At 38.4% G+C, this 19227-nt stretch overlaps 1 protein-coding gene across 3 annotated transcripts in view; it reads left to right on the top strand.

Moving 5' to 3' along the window:
* Positions 1-19227, top strand: part of KIF13A (kinesin family member 13A) — a 104921-nt gene that overhangs the window by 30289 nt on the left and 55405 nt on the right. For all 3 annotated transcript variants that reach the window (XM_058044934.1, XM_058044915.1, XM_058044925.1), the window contains exons 3-4: positions 9025-9037; positions 15052-15112. In XM_058044934.1, the coding sequence (XP_057900917.1) occupies positions 9025-9037; positions 15052-15112 (74 nt within the window). The remainder of the gene's footprint in view (positions 1-9024; positions 9038-15051; positions 15113-19227) is intronic.

Consider the following 19227-nt stretch of genomic DNA (forward strand, 5'->3'; position numbering starts at 1 on the left):
ACAAGTCTAAATATTTCCTATTTTGTTTTACAAAAGCAGTGTGTATTTAATTTTTCAGTACAGGAAGACTTAGGGATCTTGGCTTTTTTTTCTATGCTTGTTGTAGTGGTTGTTTAGAAGGGTGGTGTGTTTGTAACTCCTGTAATTTGTGATTTATTGTAAAGCATCTGACAAGGAGGTAGTTGTCATTTCCACCAAGTACACGTTACATACATCCCATAATGCCTGCTAGAGGGGCCTGGCCTGTGAGCTTTGATGTAAAAAATTGAAATGCTTGTGGCTCAAAGTAACATAATATTTTTGGAAATTGTCACAAATTCACAGCTCACTGGAGACGGGGAGCCTGTTAAATACTTTTTTTCCTCACATTCCTTGTCATGTAGGATGTTCTCTTTTATGTTTCTGGTGTCTACTAGAAAGGCATCTAACCTCTGTCAGAGGTCCTCAGATGCAAAAAAAACCAAAACAACCTCTGAGTGCCGTAGCAATTGCCACTCATCTCTGCTGGGAATTATCTATTCTCAGATTGTAGAAATGCTCTCAGGTTGTACCTTTCCATGATAGATTCAGTAACTTAGTGCTTGATGTCATCTCTCTGTAAAGGTGGTTACCTGCCTGATTTGTAACTGGTGCACTTGGAGCTCACACCATGAAGAATTTTTCTAGCCTTTGGATTAATTGTGTGGTTCATTTCATGGGCACTGTGTTGCTTCTTAAGCTTTGCAGAGCTCTGTGGAAAGATTTCTAGAGGTGTTGCTTGCACGAGTGCTATATAAAAATAAAGTCTCCTCGCTACTTTTAGGTGTTTGTCCTGCAACAGCTCAGGAGATCTTACTATTTATGTAGAGTTGATTTGAGTTGACATTCTTGCTATATTGTTCCACACAATAGACCTTATTCATCCCATGAATCACCATCATCATCTTTCTCTGTATTATGTCCACTTTCTGGTAAATGGCAGCAGTTGTTAATGCTGGCTGTTAAAGCAAATAATGTCATCTCAAAGTTACCAAAACAGCTGGTGTTGCAGCCAGCTGAGATAGACTTTTTTTTTGCAAAATGCTTTTGCAAAAAAAATTTGGTGAATTTGCTGTGCTAAAGTGTATTGTCATCACACCTTAGTTTTAATTATAAATTAATGAACAGTATTTTCCTTCTAATATGTTCATTTAATATTCATGTCAATAAAAACAAAGGCTAGGATAAAACAAAACCAGTAATCTGTGAGTTTTGCTGAATCTCAGATAACTTTTTCATACTGCAGCTGTTTGAAGAATGCTAACATAGGGTTGCAGAGCTGTGTGAAAGGATGAAGTGTCAAATCCAATTAGCATCTCTCCTGAAATCTCATTAGTAAAATAAAGTAGATGACAATTGAATGGTAGTTTTCCCTGTTATGACAAAGGAATGTGACAGTGAAACCTGGGGGTTCTTGTCTATTGTCCCATCAGAATACATGTTCAGGACTGGTGCACATGCAGTAACTTCTCAACAATATCCTTGTCCTGACTGAGTATGAAAAATATGCTTCTCTTGCATTTAAAAGAGTGGGTTCTTCTTCTTTTTTTTCCATGTGTTGAGGAAAGTAAGGTGTTACAACCAAAGTTCAGATCTAGTTACTTGATTTACACCTATGCTTTAGTTCTTTCTGGTACACAGTCTTTCCACTGACACAGGTCTTCTGTTCTGCCTTGTCAGTGAAGCTGTTAATTGCTGTATTTATGTCCTTTCAGCAAATTGTAATGCCCGAGTGTTGAACCAGCAAACTAACAAAGTTAAATTTCATTTATAAAATGCTGTGTTTCTTACCACATTTTTTTCACATACCCTTTGAAGTCACCTATCTTGGATTAAGAACTGTATATAGAGATAAAATTGCAGTATATTTTTCAAAAGCTTTAAGTGTTACTTCCACAAGGGGTATATCTTCACTGGTGTCTTGATTGTTGTTACAAGCAGCATTTCTGAAGGAATGCTAAAGGAATAGTAGTGTTGGAAGGGGACATTTTCCACTGATGTGGGAAACTTAAGAAGTAGTTAATAGCTGTCAGTAGCCAACTCCAGTGATGTGCTGGGTGTGAGAGCCTCCATAGCATTTGTGCACAGAGATGAAACGCCAGTTAGTGCTTGGGGTGTTTTCTCCTCAAGAGCACTGGTAATAAACACACTCCTTACAACAGGATAAGAATAACAGGTGCCTAATAAATGCCACTGCAATTTTATTAACACTCCTAGAATATGTTTCCACATACTTTCCAGACCTGTAGCATGTTTGCTCTGACAGGAGTTTCATTGCTTTCAGGCTAAGAATCATTCCTTGGAGACTGCCCTTAAGGGCTCATAGATCTTAGGGTTCTGAGATCAGATTCTTTTTCCCTTCCCTCATTTCCTTGTCCTGATTAGTTAAACCTGTTTAGGTGGTAAAAATCTATTTGTTTAGATTCTTGTACTTGCAGTTTTATTGAAATGAGGGGAAAAGAATGGATTCTAAAAGGGACAGGACTACTTGGTAACGTACCTGGGAATATTAGGTAGACTTTCCTTTGCCTCTTTGTCATGAGGCTATAGCTGGATGTTAGTAAGAACAAGCTTGTTATCCCTGTGGTTATACTATATTTGTTATTGGTCTAGCAGGTTTTCATTACCATAACTAGAGTCTTGGATAAGTTTTGAATTAGTATGATTAAAGACTTGGTGAAAATAGATCATTAAACTTAGGGGGTTCTAGATGGGGTCCCAGCAGGATTGCATTAAAGCTCTTGAGTCTCAGAGCAGAGTGACAATTTTAGCTAGTTTTTGCCTTTTCAATGAAACTAAACAAATTAACTGAAATAGGTTGTTAAAACCCCAACTTATTTTGTGTGGGAGAGGATTCAGACTTTAGTTTTCTAGCGAATTTTGTAGCAGAGCAATAAATTGCTCTTTCCACTGATGGGTGGTGACTGCTCTCTTAAGGCAGTTGCTGTTTGCAGAGTGATGTGCGGTTGCATGCAGGCCAGGTCTTTCTGTCTTCTTTTGGGCTGTCAGTAGAAACTTGTTTTTACATGATATCAAGGCTTCTGTGTAAAGGTTAGAAACACTTGAACTTCGCATCAACAAATTGTTGGCCTTGGAATAATAATGCCTTGGGCAGCAAAAATACTCAGAATTTGGGAGTGAAGGTAAGTTAGCAACTAATGATGTTCCTGGAGAGCTGACACTTCGTCTTCCATCTTGTAAATGTCAGAATATTATGCCTTTCACTCACTTTAATGAGCTTGGGTTGGTTTCATAACCTGCAGATTATGATTTGTTTCCTTGCTGTAGTGACTGAATTTCAGTGGAACCCTGTTATGGTGAAATATCCAAGCGTCTTTGTTTCCTTTGTGTCATGGAAGTCACTGTGCTACTGTAATGTCTGTTTTGTTTAACTTGCACTGCAGTATTTGTCGTTCTGATTTCAGTGGCTGACTTCTGTCTCTTTGCATATGGTAGGTTTCCATAAAGTGTGTGAGAACAACTTATTAGAGTATGCGTCTGTTTCTCATGGTGTTTCTGATTATGATCAGCTACCACCTTATTATGCAGGCACTTGCTCAAATTGCTTTACTTGTTAAAATGTTTGGGGTTTTTTTGCTGTTCTTCAAAGGATTGTTTTGTCTATAGAACAGGCTTTTGCTGGGTAGGAGGATTAAACAGGGCATGTGCTGCTCACCTTATGCAAGAATATAAAATAACTAATTATTTATATTTGTGTATGTATGTGTGCTCACACAGTATGTAAAGTGACTCTTCCAAGAATTGCACGAAGGAATTGTGATACCAGCCTCATTAGTCAGCTGTACAGGAGGTACCCCCGGACAAGCACAAAGGTGGGATGCTGTTCCCTCTAAGGACATTGCCCCTGCCATTTACTTTAGTCTGTGTTTAGAAAATTCATGGGAGAAATGAGCAAGTAACTGTCCTTTTTCTGCGTTCTTTGTAGAGAAAGTGGTGTACTATCAGTAGTATAATCACCTGAAACTCCTGCTGTGGCAGACTGTGATCTTTATCTGGGTGGTTTAGTACAATGCTCATCAATAATATAAAGCCACGCTTTTTAAGGTGCTTGGTATCAAGCCTGCAGGTAACAGCCTGCAGTGACAAACCAGGAGACAAGGAAGGGCCTAGAGCTGGGTGACCTTACTGTGAAAGATAGGAGAAACACGATCTCTCTGCTTCTGCATAATTGACACTGTTTGCAGTTAGGAGTGCGGAGTGCTTGCTGTCCCTGCTGCTGCCATTCTGGAAGCTGCACGCACACGGATAAACAAACAGCGCAGTTATTTCTGTCCTGGATAGCGAGGCACACCCCTTACAACCTTCCTTCCTTCCATAGGTCTGCTCCCTTGCACTCTGCCATTGAGTGAGGCAAGCACACACTGCTGGTGACAGGCAGCCTGATTTTAAAAAACTAAACCAAATTTAAAACCACTCAAAAATACTATAATGCTTGTTTTGAACAGCTGTCTTTAGACTCCAGAGATGCTGAAGCAGTGAAGTGTAAGAAATATTATTTTTTTGTGGATGATCTTTGCAATTTGATCATCTTTGTGCTTGCAGAGGAAAGACTATTTTATATGGCAAATTGAAAAAAGGCCTGAAGACTTTTCTCCATTTTCATGTATATCAATAATTTCTTGTAATAATTTTCTTGACCAGTGACCCTGAAGATTATGTCAATGACTGTGTAACCACTAAATGTAAACAATTACATATTTGGGAAATCAGTCAGTACCGTGAATTTGTTGTGGTTGCACATGTGATGAGAGCAAAAAGTTTTTTCAAATGCAGTGTCTCAGATGTTGACTTTCGGTGTAGTCAGCTGACAAGAGCTGCAAACTCATCTGGTTCATTCATTTATAGATACTGTGTGTGGTTATTTAAAATAGCTAGTTATGGTTGCTTCATCTTGATTAACTAATGTGAGAAAGTATAGGAAAAAACCCCAAATACTTTCCAAAATGAGAAATAATTATAGTACAATTGTGACCTACTTGGCTGCTTAGAGCAGTTGAATTGGAGATGAATTGGGCTGTGTGCATGTTCCAAAGAATCTAAGACCTGTTTTTCAGAGACTCCTTGTTCCTCTGTGTCCTTTAATGTGGAGTAGCTGGTTTTATGCCTACCTGCTTGTTTTAGAATGTACCTTGTCCCTGTTGAAGGTGACTCTCTTGACTGAGGGCTGGGGTGGGTGGGGTGATGAAGCTTCATTGCATGAAATGAAAAAAATGGAAAAAATAGTTCTTTCAAGGTTTTTTTTTTGATGTATAAAGTGTCTTTCCTTCTGGTGGAAGCAGTATTTGGTTGGGAATACTGACTGCAATCACTAAGGGTCAAAAAAAAAAAAACTTGTTTTGAAAGTTACTAAGTCTTTAAGATGACAGTATCACATACTTCTGGATGCTCATAGTGCAAGAGTGTCCTCTGTTGCTTCCTATTGCATGGGACTAGTTTTCTAGTCAGAATATGCAATGTCATCTTGTATCAACTTTTTGTATGACAAAAGGAGACTCCTATGAGAGAGATTGAGGATAGTTCAAAAAATGAAGAAAGAACCTTTGCTGCTGTTAAACTATTAGCAAAATGCACTCCTCTTGTGGTGTGCTGTCACAGACAATGGGCTGAGGTGCTAGAGAGAAAATGTGAGTGCAGTCAGGAAGACTTCTCATTCATGTGCTGACATAGAACATGAGAACTGGCATTTTGTGAGTCACTTCTCTTAGCAAATGTGGGAAGTATTGAGTTTAGTTTCTGCAAGAGATAACAGAATAAAAAGTTGACATTGGCACAAAACTCTCTGTAACCTATCTTTCTTTATCTAGCTTAAAGTTTGAGGTAGCTAAGCACTCTGAGATCTTGATGTGTGTTAGCCAAGCAGGGCAGGAGAGGCTTAGTACTGTTGTGAAACAAAAAGCCTGAGTAGATACTCACAGAAGACTCAGTAAAGTTAGAAAATCATTCTAGTGATATTTTACTAAAGTCATGAAGACTTAAGGACAAAGGCAGGAGGAATTCCAGAAGTTCAGTGGGCTTTGTGGTCATGAATTCCATACTTTTCCCTTGACCTGTGAGAATATTTTTCAGACTCTGGTTGTAGTTGCTTGGGTTTTGAATGCCAGGCATGTTAAAAGAGTCAGTCTTCTGTCTGAGTGTGCAGATTGAAGATGCCCATCAGGTTAAACCAAAATCTGCCGTGATGCAGATGCATTGCAAGGTTAGGTAACTTTGATAATTTCCTGAAGTATGTACTAACTGTCTGTTTTAGAGGAGATTTTGTTGTCACTCAAAAGGCATACCTGTATCTTGTCATTGACACCATGGATGACTAGACATGGAATTAAAAATTCGTGGAAATAAACATTTGAGTTGCTGCGTCTCTGATCTGATGTCCATATGTGTGTGTCTCTGCTTCTCCAGCCCCAGTTGTGACATGGAATGACCACATTTGTGTGGTTACTGTTTGGTAAAAATTGGGACAGCTTTAATTATCTATGAAGCTGAAAAATGCTGGAAATGGCAAGAAGTAAGGAAGCACATATTTTTAAGAGAAAGACAGCAAAGCAAACAAAAAAACATACGTTAAAAATTGGTTAGGCCAATGCAGGATTTTATAGCATATCTTTAAGCTGCCACAGATGTGATTTCTAGTAAACTGTAAACAGTTCTTCAGTTATTAGTTTGAGTCCTTTGATTGAAGTATTTTGGAGTGTTTCCATCTGAATCACTGCCAGAACAATGGTTACACTGAGTTGATTAGCTGATATATCCAAATAGCTTAAAAATCTATCCTGTGAGTTAATATAGCTGACTTACTCCAGAGCCTTTGATCATATTGCTGTTGGTGATGCAGGGAGTTGCTGAAGTTGGTATAAGAGTTTGGAGCATTTGGATGTGACATATGGTAGGAAGCTGCAGCTCCTTGTGCTTTGAAATCCCAGAGATCAGTGATGCTACTGGGAAGCTCTGCCATCCACCAGGGGTTTAAAAAGTGACTATTACGCTTTTCTTGAAATAGACATCAAAGTAAAGCTAGAGGAGACTTCCAAAAAGGTAGTGGATTACACTGCTGAAGTAAATATCTTAAGAATCATGTGTCAAACCATTTATTTTCTTCAATGATGTTCTGTGCCTTTTCTAATTTGGCCTTACAAGAATGATTCTAGGAAGAAAAAGCAGTTGGTAAACTTTCTGTTGGATTTTACTTTCAAATAAACTGTTTAGGACTTCTGCTGAATCTGTACAGCAGTCTATCAGGAGTTGTCTAGTAAAGCTGATCTAATCCTAAATTATTTTTCAAGGTAGGAGTGTATTTTAAAGCATTCCAAAAAGCTTTGGATAACTTCTTTCAATAGGAACTTCTCTTGGAAGTTTAGAGATGGTGCTGGGTGTCTGTCTAGTTATCAGTGATCTTTTTGCCTGATGTCTGGGAGGAATGATGAGGAGGACTCCATCTTATCAGAAGGCTAATTAATTACTTTATTATACTATATATTCTATATCACATTACATCTAAACTGAATCTGCACAAAGCACTCAACTGCCCAGAATCTTGTGACTGTCAGCTGACAGTCCCGACACACACGCACACACATGGATTCAATTGGCCAATAAATCAAAACACTCAAACCAGAGTTCAATTACCAATTCCCTTCAGGTAAACAATCTTCCACAATGCATTCCACTTTGGCACAACACAGGTGCAGCAAATGAGATACGAATTGTTTTGATCATTCTTTTTTCTTCTTCTCTCACTGCTTCTCTGAGGTTCAGAGAATGTGAATCCCACATCTAGACAAGCTGATAACATTGTAATTGCATCACATCTGAAAATGGATTAAAATTATAATATTCAGGGTAGAGCTAAATGTATTTTTCAGATAGATGAGAGTGCATTCTGCATGTGTTCTGAGCCACCTGTACACGAGCTAGCCATGGACTGAGCTGTGTAGCCACCACTAATGAAAGGGAAAAAACTGCAGCAACTGGTTTGGCTGGAGGCAAACGATGTTTACATTACACCAGTCCCGTGTCCCAGCTCTGTAACTTCTGTTTCAGGCAGATGTGTCATCTGAGGTACGAGCTGAGAGCAGACAGAAAAGATTGTGCAAGAGGTGTTTGTGGATTTGCATCCCTTCAGAGTTTTTTGCTAAGCCCTTGTATTGTGGGTTGCTAAGTTTTAGTTTTGGTGAATGGCCTAAGTCAGTGTAGCTCTGCACTGTATGTTCACTTCTTGTCTTGCATTGGCATCAGGGAGCACAGGGCTGCACAGTGAGACAGGGCTGTGATGTCCCACCAGAAAAACCCAAGGTGATTGAATTTATAATGTGGCCATATACTGCCAGCAAAAGCATGAAAGCATTTAAGGACAATTTGAAGTACTCTGAGCTGTTGTCTTTAGACTGGGGGTTTGTCATCCCTGTGTTGTGATAGCACTCATTGGAGTTGGGTGTGAATGGTGATGGTGTCTTTGCACTGGTTTCTTGTGCGCTGTGTGGAGAGCACAGCCTACACAGGTTTCTTTTTCTTCACTTCTGTAATCTCTGCAGGAAACATTTGCTTGACTCTTACCATGGTCATGTTTGTGTAGCACTGCTGAGCTCGGTGGGGCTTCACCCTGGCACCTTGCTCTGCCAGTTTGCAGGCTCGGTTTATTTGCCACCAGAGATGGGCTGTGTTTCATCTTTTATGACAAAACAGATACTTGTCTTTCTTCTGAAATACAGTTCTGTTAGATTTTTATATCTATAAGGAATCTGGCACTTTCTTTTTAATGTGGGAGAGTATTAGTAATTAAGTAATTACTGGTTAAAAGTATGTGGTATCTCATTTAAATATCTTCTGATCTGATTACTTTTAAATACATTGTGGATTAAAAAAAGTTCAAATTATAATAATGACATACACTGACTTTGGTTTTTTTTTTTTATTTGTTCCCATCTCTTTATGTGAATGGTGTATTCATGCTTCTCCTCACTGTTGCTGGGTTCATTGCAAATCGTCTAGAAAACCACCAAAGGTAAGTATTTTGTCTCTTTTTACATTTGTATCTGCTTGAAAATATTGAGCACTGCAGAATTATTGGGCATATTGCTGTAGTATGCGAACAACATGGCTTCAGAAAAGGAAAACATTAAAAATAATCTGTTCTTCAAACTTCCAAGTTAAAAGTTTCATAATTTCAGAAGAATATATTTTAATCCAACTGACATGCAGGCAAGGCACATGGCTTGTTAAAACTGTGACCAGGACAAGCCAAAATTTTAATACAGTCCTAAAAACATTTGGAAGACTGAATAAATGGTGTGTGTAAAACATTTTGTTACAAACAGTTCTGTTTAAAAGTTCAAATACTATTTTTAAAAGGCAACAAAAACCATCTAGTAATAGATAAACCATTTTTGTTTGCACTTGACAATAGTCAGGAATTAGTAATTAGGGTAAAAGTTGCCAAAGTTCACTAGAAATTACATAGAAAAGATTGTCTGTGTTGTTGGTAGTGCAGGGGAAGGGCAGGAGAAATGGACTTGTTGGGACATTTAATAAAATTTTCTATCAGTTGATATGTGTAATAAAAGAGAATTTGATCGTTGTTAAACATTTTTTTAAAAGGAAGAAAACTCTCATTTGTGTTGTTGTAATTCCTCCACAAACCATTGTTTTTACAAGAGCTTTCATTTTCTGTAGTGCATCATTTGTGTTCCATTATAGGCAGATAAAATTATTCTGGAATTATGTAAAAGCTTACGTATGGCCTTGTGTTTCTTTGACAAAACCAGAACAGCTGCAGGCTTGTGCGTAAATGTCACATTATGGTTAGGTATAGTTGGATGGTCATTAATATCCTTAAGCTACAGTGCTGAAATTTGTGATGTTATGTGAAATATTTACCAGATTGAGACAGAAGAAGGTTAGTACCATCTGGGGAAAACTGGCATTACTGAGTTTGTAAAGATGGGATGTGAGATTTCTTGATTTATACAGTTTTATGACTACTGCACATAGTTGATTTTAAAATAAAAAAATTTTAAAATAAAATTTTGTAAATAATGGAAATCTCTTTGCCTTCAATGGCCTACTTTATCATCAGCCATGGATAAATTGTTTCCCCAAATCCACTTGGTAGCTCAGAAGCTGTGATAGAAAAAAATATATAAGGATATTGGGACACTATTTTGCTTTATATTTTGCCATTTCTGCAAACATTCCATTTTAGTGTAATTTTGTGGCAAGGGTAAAACAGTTGTTCTGAGCTGAGATCTGTGAGCTGTATCCCAGGGTCCCTTCACATTTTCTCTCCACACTTCTTCAGCCCTGTCACAGGTCTTGTGTTTGTCATAGTGACCAACTTTTTTTTCAGTTCTTTAATTGCTTTCATGGACATTAAGTTGACTGGTGTAGACTGTGTCTGCCATTTCCTTGTGTATCTCCTGTATTACTCGTCTCCATCAGCAGTTGTACGAGGGCTGTAGGAATAGCTGCCCAGTGAATGAAAATTTCCCTTCTTTAGTTCTCCCTTCCTTTCCTTTTTAGGGACCAGCTAGCACCCAACCTGTCAGACTGACTGCTTCTCAATGAAAGCAAAATGTTTGGCCAGTTAATTGGCCATCTCTTGGTCAGATAGAAATGGCCATTAAGCATTGGTCATACAATTGGAACATTTTATAGCTGCACAGACAATGTGTTAGGGATTATGTTCAGTCTGGGTAGTGCATTGCTAAATGCTGGAAGCCCCAGACTCTGCCTAGCCTATACTGAGGATTATATTTCATAAGAATTTAAACTTGTGAAATTAAACTAATTTTGAAACTAATTATGTAATTTGGCCTAAACTGGCAGGCAGGTAATATTGGGTATGTGCTCATTACCTGTAACTAATTTCCATAAGTATACTTACATGCATAAACCCTTAAAATTATTATTTCTGCAAGCCATTGATTAGGAACCTTAATGAAAATACATTGTAGAGAATGTTGTTTTGGCCTTTTAAAATGTGAGCACCTATTTGGCTCTCTTTTTAGGTTCTGTGACATGTAACTGCAGCAGCAGGCACAATGGCTCCTCTAGTTTAAAATCTAATTAAAATCTGCAATTTTATTTTAAAGCCACAGGTACAGGTGAATTTGAGACAAAACTCTAGATTTTTCAATGACACGTGATGGATGCATGGATCTGCATCCCAGTTTGCCTTGTTGAAGAAGCCATAACTTTTAGTTGTCTCCTTAGCAAAATAACCATCAGCTCTCTTAAACTGCTGCAGGTGTTTGCTGAAGCAATCAAAGCCCCATATCTTCTGTTTTTCTTAAGTGTTGTGGTTACCAGAACAAATATTTTGTACAATTTCTAAGAGTTGCTAACACTCCAAGTATAGTTCTCTATAACCTAGAAATGACCTACATAACTTACTTTATTGGGCTAATGTGCACACTTACAATGATTCTGGATACATTGCTACCAGGATCCAGCACTTCCCTGCTAGCTCTTCCTCATAAATTTTCAATTTTATATGATTGTGCTGAGTGTACCCAGTTCATCCCTTCATTCAAAATCTTTGCTTTGTAACCTACTACCCTAGTGTGGCAGGTTTCTGGCAGCTTCCTTTTATCTAGCTTTCTCTTTCAGATGCTAGGATGAAGTATAAGATACAGAATCTTGCAGAAAATAAGAAAATTTTAAAGGCTTTTTTGTTAATTCCCTCTGTTGTTTAAAATCACAGAACAGTTAATGAAAATAAAGAATACTATTAAACATCTTCCAAAATGTAGTTAAAAACTCAGTCATATAAAGTGCTTGAAGTATAAAAAGTTCTGTTTGTGTCACAGATATCATTGTTCAAAAATACATTACAATAGTTTTGATATAGCTGGTAGATACACTTCTGATACAAGTTGGTAAAGATTTTTTTGCTAAAAATGCTTTTTCAGTGCCTGATAGTGCCCAGTTTGAATATTGGCTATTGAGCCTGAGACTTAACCATTAACAGAACTTCTCATGGCTTTGATAGTTGTATTTACAGGCAGATTAATACCCTTTTCATGGATTCTGGGGAGAAAAAATATTAGGAGAAAAATAATTATTCTGCACACTTCTATCAGAAAAAGGAGTAATACCCACCACTTCCATTTTAAGGAAGAATAATCAGTGAAGAGAGGAGAAAGAAGGGGGCACATTAGATAATATTTAGAATATTTAGTTGTTTCTTCATGGCATGTGTTCTGTGTCTTGACCCCAAGTATGCTTCCATGCTCAACTTGGGATTGCTTATCCTGCCATTCCTGCACTGGGCATCAGAAAAATATAAAATAGTTATCTTTTTTATCATCTTTTCTGTACAAGGGTTGCTTTTTTGGTAGAATGCTGTTCTACAGATATTTCTCATAAAATGCCTTCCTGATGTACATGTTGAAGAGCCTTGCTGATTGGGACCATGTGTCTTGCTCCTGTGTGCCTTATTTTTACTGTGTTTGCAATCTGTTTTCCCAAAGGTCTCAGTTGTCCATAAAATTGTTTTGGTTGGGTGAATCCTTAAGGTATGGTTGCTGGGAATGTTCAAGGTTGCTGTTTTGTCATCACGAATCAAAGTGGTGTTTAAATGTTCTCCTGCCTGTTTAATGGAGAGGGGAATTCAGCTGCAGCTGCTCTGCATGTTTTGCAGATAGTGCATGCTCCAGCAGTTTCTGCCTTTTTGCCTGACAATTTTTTTAAAAGTAATCTTGTTACTTCTGTTAGAAGGATTTGGCAATTTTCCAGAACAGAATTTATAAATAGACCAAATCCATGCCCCAGCTTTTTTGTGTTTATTATGGAAACAGACTAAAATGCTATATTTACATTTGTTTTATCTGAAGGCAGAATTTTTCTCTTCTCATTGCGTAATCATTTTTTGACCTTTTGAAAACCAGTCTGACCAATTTTACTATTTTAAAAACATCCCAATAAAATCTGCTTTTCTAGAAGAAACACTTGGCTGCAAGCCCATATTTTAGTTCTAAGAGTCTCTTTGCAAGGCCAGTGTTTAAATTAGAAGCCATTGAATGATCCTGTCATCATTTTCCGTGTTAACCAAGGGGAAAATGTGTAGGACAATAGATTAAATTGGCCTATAGTAGTGCTGTATTGACATTTCAGTCATTACACATAAGCATGTATAGCCAAGTAACCTTTTTAACTGGTCTGTGTGATCCACTGCAGATAACACTTAGTTTTAAGGGGGGAAGAATGGTCAGTTTTGAGTCCTTACAGTAGGGTCTGGGGGTTTTTTTGTGATTTAATTGCTTGCCATTTGGTCATTGGGGAGACCAGATATTGTTAGCAAGTCCTGTGCTGAAAATTCCCATAGAATTTGAATATGAGAAGAGGAACAGTAGTTCTTGGACTGTGGAAGTTAGGAAAAGGGTTTATGTTCCTACTGATGACATAGTTTTTGCCTAGATTTGATGATCAAATGCACAAAATGTAATTTAAAATGCCCCCAATTTATGTCTGAAGACAAGGTGGAGTAACTGCTGCATTTTACTTGCAGTTCAGTGGCCAAATGACGTTTTTGACTCAGTCACGTCAGGGATCATTCTGATTCATGATGATGTCTGATTCTATTTGTGCTGCAGTGACTCAGGCCTCCCTGTTAGATTATTATGGGTTTGTTTGTTTTTTCTTCAGAAGGGAATTCCAGAACTCTTCACTCTTACAGACTAAGTGTTGTCTCAGTATTGAGTCTTCTCTCAGGCCTTTTGATGTGTTTTGCTTTAAGCTGGAGGAAAGGGAAGGAGGTGAAGTTGTTGTGCTAACCTGGTGTTATCTTCTGTATATTTGCAGTGATAGATGTTTTGGGAAGGGTTAGATTGCAGCATAGCTGTAGGTTGTGTTGTGTAGTAACTCTGAATAGCTGGGACTTCAACATGTTCTTCATCCCCAAAAGTCAGATGAAAATGATCCATCTTTGTCCTCCCCTCAGGATTTGGCTCTAGGGAATTTGCATATTTCAGCTGACAGAGCCTGTGGCTCTTGCTCTACACTGACGTGCATGGGTTGTCCCACAAAGGATATCATCTGTTGGATGACCAGGAAAAGGCAATCTTGACCCAGGCAAAGTTTTAGTAAAAAGGTGGTTTGAGATTTTCCCCACCTCTTGTGCTTCCCCCCAAAAAACCCCAATAACAAAACCAGAATCTATGTTGTTAACTCATCCACAGTCAGTTTATCATGGCAACATGTGGAAAACACCCTGCAGCTTAAGGTGTGTTTGCAGCAACCTAAACCTGTGAAAAAAAAGTTAAATGTCTGTCATGATGTTCTGGAATGTGCAGGAAAATAAACTTGGATCAAATCCCAGCATGTTAAGTGGTTTTACGGGACTCTGTTCCGTGTTGGCAAGCCCTCTGAGCAAAGTATTGAATCTCATTCAGTTTCTCACTGCAGCTCTTGACTGAAGTCTTTTCACTGGAGCAGGCTCTGATAGCTTGTTTCTCTAAGAGAGCTACATCTTCTATTTGTAGTTTCTGAGCTTCCTCTACTGAGATGCAGTACTGTCCTCTTTGTTTAGATGGATAATCTAATAGTATTTATTTGCTCTTTAAGAGTAATGCTCTTCTAAATATCAGAAGTGCATCCCAAGGTAAAAATTGTGTGTATTGTGCTGATGTCTGCTAAATAGTCATCTCACCAAATTCTGTGTATTGAGTGCTTGTGTTGCTGTTCTGTTACTGATAACAGAAACATTTGTCACTGTTGGTGCCTGGAGAAGGGTGGAGTTAATTATGAGGTTTTGTCTGTGTTTTGTAATCTGTATTAGGGGATAGAGTAAGGAGTAATCTGTATAGTGTATCATAGAGATGGAAAAGAAGTATTGAGCTTTGTTTCTCTCATGATTACACAAAAGTATTTCTGCCAATTATGCCTTATTACAGTTCTGATTTGGGATCTGCAGAAATAGTAGAGCCCAACTGCAATTACACTGTCATGGATATGTACTGCTTTAAAACAAAAGTCTTATAGCCAGGGCTCCTAATTTGTCTTTTTTATGTGCTTCTACAGGTGTTTGCCTTTGATCACTGCTTCTGGTCCATGGATGAATCAAACACCACAAAATATGCAGGTAAACTATTTTCTATACAGTGGACAGTGTAAATAATTCAAGAAAGGTCCAAACTGCCATATGTTATTTTGTGAAATTGTTTTGGGGTTGTTTGTAGTTTTTTGTGCATTTTGCACTTTGATGCTCAAGTGACTTCTTCACAGAGGCAGACTTATGATTTTTACAGGGATTCAGTCATCTGGTACTAGCTCCTCAGCTGAGAAGGAATGCAAGTTTTAAGGTGCCTGGGATGTTGTTCAGGAGAGATGTTTTTACATTTAAGCTATAACTTTTTTTTAAAAATCACCTGGAACTGCCTTTTGTCGTTTCTGTCACTTAAAATTTCATTTCTGCATCAGCAATTACTTCTGACTGATGCTAGTGATGAATGTGCATGTTTTCAGTGCTCTGCATCTCTGTGCATGAGAGGGGGGAATAAAGCATGTTCTCCTCAGACAGTGTGATTATCTCAGGTCTTTCAAGTGATTCATAGTCTGACTGTTCAGATCCCTAATGTGTTTTGAGTGATCAGCTTTGTGACTCCTTCCTACCAAAAGCTGGCTAATCCACATAAGATTGTAATCCTAGCAGTTTTCTCATAACTGGATTCGTCTATTACTATATTCATATTTTATAAGAGGACTTGTTTTGGTAGAGAAATCTCTGAAGACTGGAATTTAAAGGCTGTGGTCCATGGAAAATGAAAAGCCCCAAGTTTAGATATTCATATTATGAAATTTTTTGGCCCATAAGAAATCTTGAAAGCTGGTGGGGTTCATTTCCTCAAAGTTTAAGATCAGTGATCTCATAAATGAACTGCCATATACTGCCATGTGTTAAAAATATATTTCTGACTACTGTAGGCCCTGGTATGAAATCCCAAATCTTAAGGACTGCACTATATTTCTTAATTGCCTAAACAAAGAGAAGCTTCTTCAGGAAAAAATCTTTTTCACTTGTTCAGCCTTCAAGAGCTGTGTTTGCACTCAACAGGTGCACTGCGCAGTATTTCTAGCTCAGGCTGGGAGAGCCTTTGGAGCCCACAGCACCTCCTTATGTGCCTGCACACCCCTGTTTCCTATAAAGGGAAGGAGGTGATGGTGTGTGCCCATACCTTGGCCCCATGTGCACGTGGGAGCTACACCTGTTGGGTACACCGTGGCACTAACCCACAGCAGAGATGGGATAGACCCAAGAAACACTCCTAACCAGTTGGACTTGTCTCTGTCGTGGTTTAACTCATCTCCAGGTGAATTCAGTGGGCTTCTAGATCTGTTTGTTTTTCATTTGAGTGAAAGCTAGATCTCTCTAGTGTGTTTCAGAGGTTGTAAGTGGATTTGCCCTATCTAAGAAATTAAGTTTTATTATCTGTATGTAGATTAACCTCTTGTGGGACTGGTTTCTAGAAAATGGTGCCTTGCATCTCTTCCACTTTCTTACTGGCTAGTAAGTTATGAGGTGTTATTTTGCCTATTCCAGTCAATACTCCTGCCTGGGAAAAAAGAAAACCAAAACTTGTTTTTGGCTTTGGTTTTTTTCCTTGTTTTGTTGGGGGGAAGTGGGAGGGGCGGTATTTTCTTGGAGCTTCTTTCTTGGTGGAAGCCTATGTGGGAGGCTTTGGTGCTTTTTTTCTTTTTTCTTTTCAGAAATATGATAAGAATGTGGGCTTGAAGACTTGCACACAAAAACAATGGTTTCACTGTTTTGTTGTTGTTGTGTTTGTTGCATGGTCTTGAAGCTATCTTATGACTGCCCAGCCCTAAGTTCTAGAACATAATGAAAATGATACAATATTGAAACAAAAGTAATTAAAAAACAAGCTCCAAGTGTTTCAGGTGTAAGTTACTCTGCTGTTCACCTGCTTGGGCATGAGCTGATGCTATCCTATACAACAGTAGCATTTCTTGGTTTAGGTCCAAAAATCAAATGCTGATATGGCAATATTTCTGATTTATGTATTGTTAATATTAAGGCTCCTTAAGTCTGTTTTCACAGCTTGGCCTCAATGTGCATATGTATTAACAAAAAAGTTACAGTAACTGGATTTTGTTGGGATTTCTGATAACTTCTTTGACTCATAGAACAAACCTCCATTGTCCTAGGCACCTTGTAAATAGCCATCTTGTCTTGCATCCAGAGGCTGTTAATGCTGTAACAGTCATTGTTGCAATCTTAGATTCCAAACAAGCCATCTGACCACCTGACTTTTGGAGCTAAACAGGTATCTCTTGGATGCTGGGCTACAGAAGGAATGCTGATCTGGAAGCTAGGTGCATTCAACACTCCTGCCCAAAGTGGCTCTCTGTGGATGTGTAAATTTAATGTCATTGCCAGGGGTGAGTTGCAGAATTAAAAGGAAACATATAAGGCTTTATATGTTTCCTTTAAATTGTGCAACTCACACCTAAGTCCAGACTGCTTAAAAATATAAGTTGTGTATGAGCTTTAGGCTGAAGTAATATTCTTAGAAAAGGCATGTGCAACAAATGCATTTCCTTGAAAAACCCTTTTACCTGTATCACAGAAATACAGTGGAAGATGATACAGTGAAAGGTTTAACAAGTACTAGGCCACCCTATCAGTCACTGCTCTCTGTGCAAAACCAAATGTGCTCATTTTGCATTATGTTGAATGGATATATAGTTGTGTATTTCACAGTGTATTAAAGATTTAGCTGATTGACAGGTGGGCCATGAGAACACACAGAATGGTGTGCACCGCAGACAGCATACGTGGATAACTCTTCCTTGCCATTTTTGTTTTAATGCCCACAAACCCAGTGTTTGTCCACTCCTGGCAATGCACATTTGTCACAGGATCTTTAAAACTATTACACATGATCAGACTGACTTTATTTCTCACTTTATTGATCAATCTATGCTACTATCAGCACTTACTAATATTGTTCACTCAAGAGCAAGATTCCCATTTGGATAAACTTAATTGTGGGTAATTGAAAACAGTTCCCAGGCTCTGGGGGTGTGGGGCTGACCCTAAAATGGTATAAGCCAATTTTGTTTTATGAGAGATCTTCAATTTATTTGGCTGAACATAGGCTTATTTTTTTTTTGTACTAATTTTCTTTCTGTACTCATGTTCGGGAAGTACCTACCTTATCTTTCCAGCACTTGAAAACAGGGGTATTGTTGCTGTTGGCAGCAGAATTGCTTTTTTAGCAATTTTTTTCCTGTTGAAATGGAAACTGCAGTCTTAAATTCTAAATGATCCAGTGATATCACCAACAGAAGTAGTGAAGGTAACCTTCAGGTGACAAAAAACTTGTAGAGGGCATCTTTGCAGCTCTCCTTGCAGGACTGGCTCTCATAAAGACAGCAGGGAGTCTGGAGTACAGAAGAGAAGTAAACTCTTTACAAGCCTTTGTGGAACTGGTGCTCTGATTTCTGCCCTCCAGGATAAGGGGGCTCTTTAGCAACTTGATATATTGTGTTAGAGAGAGCCCTATCCAACCTGTCCTGGAACACTTCCAGGGATGGGACCTCCACAGCTTCTCCGGGCAACCTGTGCCAGTGCCTCATCACCTTCACAGTAAAGAAGTTTTCCCATATTTCTCATCTAAGAATATATTCTTTCACTAAGAATCTAGATTCTTTCAGTTTGGGGGGCTTTTTATTTGTCTTTGTTCGTTTGGTTTTTACACTGAATATTGATGCTGCATTTCTGAACAGTTTGTGTCTGTGTCATTCCAAGCAAGGAATGGTTTGTGCTGATCATCACATGCTAGCTCCTGCACCTTTTTTCTGATTATTTTTTTCTGAAAGCCATAGTTAGGTGTTTGGTGAAAATATGGATTTCTCATTGGGAAGGGGTGAAAAAGAAGTCAGTGAAGTAGTTTTTGAGGAGGGGGGGAATTTGGTTATAGGACAGAATGAGTTTGCCTTGATCTGGAAGAGGGATGAGCTTTGTCTATAGGCTGCAGTAGAGGTGTTTTGAGAGCGAACAAAATAGCTTATTGCCATTTATTCATGACTTGAACGGGTCAGAAGTCAGTTTGTGGATAATGGACACACCTGCTTGCCTTGGAAAGCTCACAGAGACAAATAACTGCTCAGCATTTTGGTGAAGAGGAAGATATTGAGAAATTCACAGAGATGTGAACAAAGGATTCTTTTTACAAG

This window comes from Melospiza georgiana, chromosome 1 (genome assembly GCF_028018845.1).
Source record: "Melospiza georgiana isolate bMelGeo1 chromosome 1, bMelGeo1.pri, whole genome shotgun sequence".
NCBI lineage: Eukaryota > Metazoa > Chordata > Aves > Passeriformes > Passerellidae > Melospiza > Melospiza georgiana.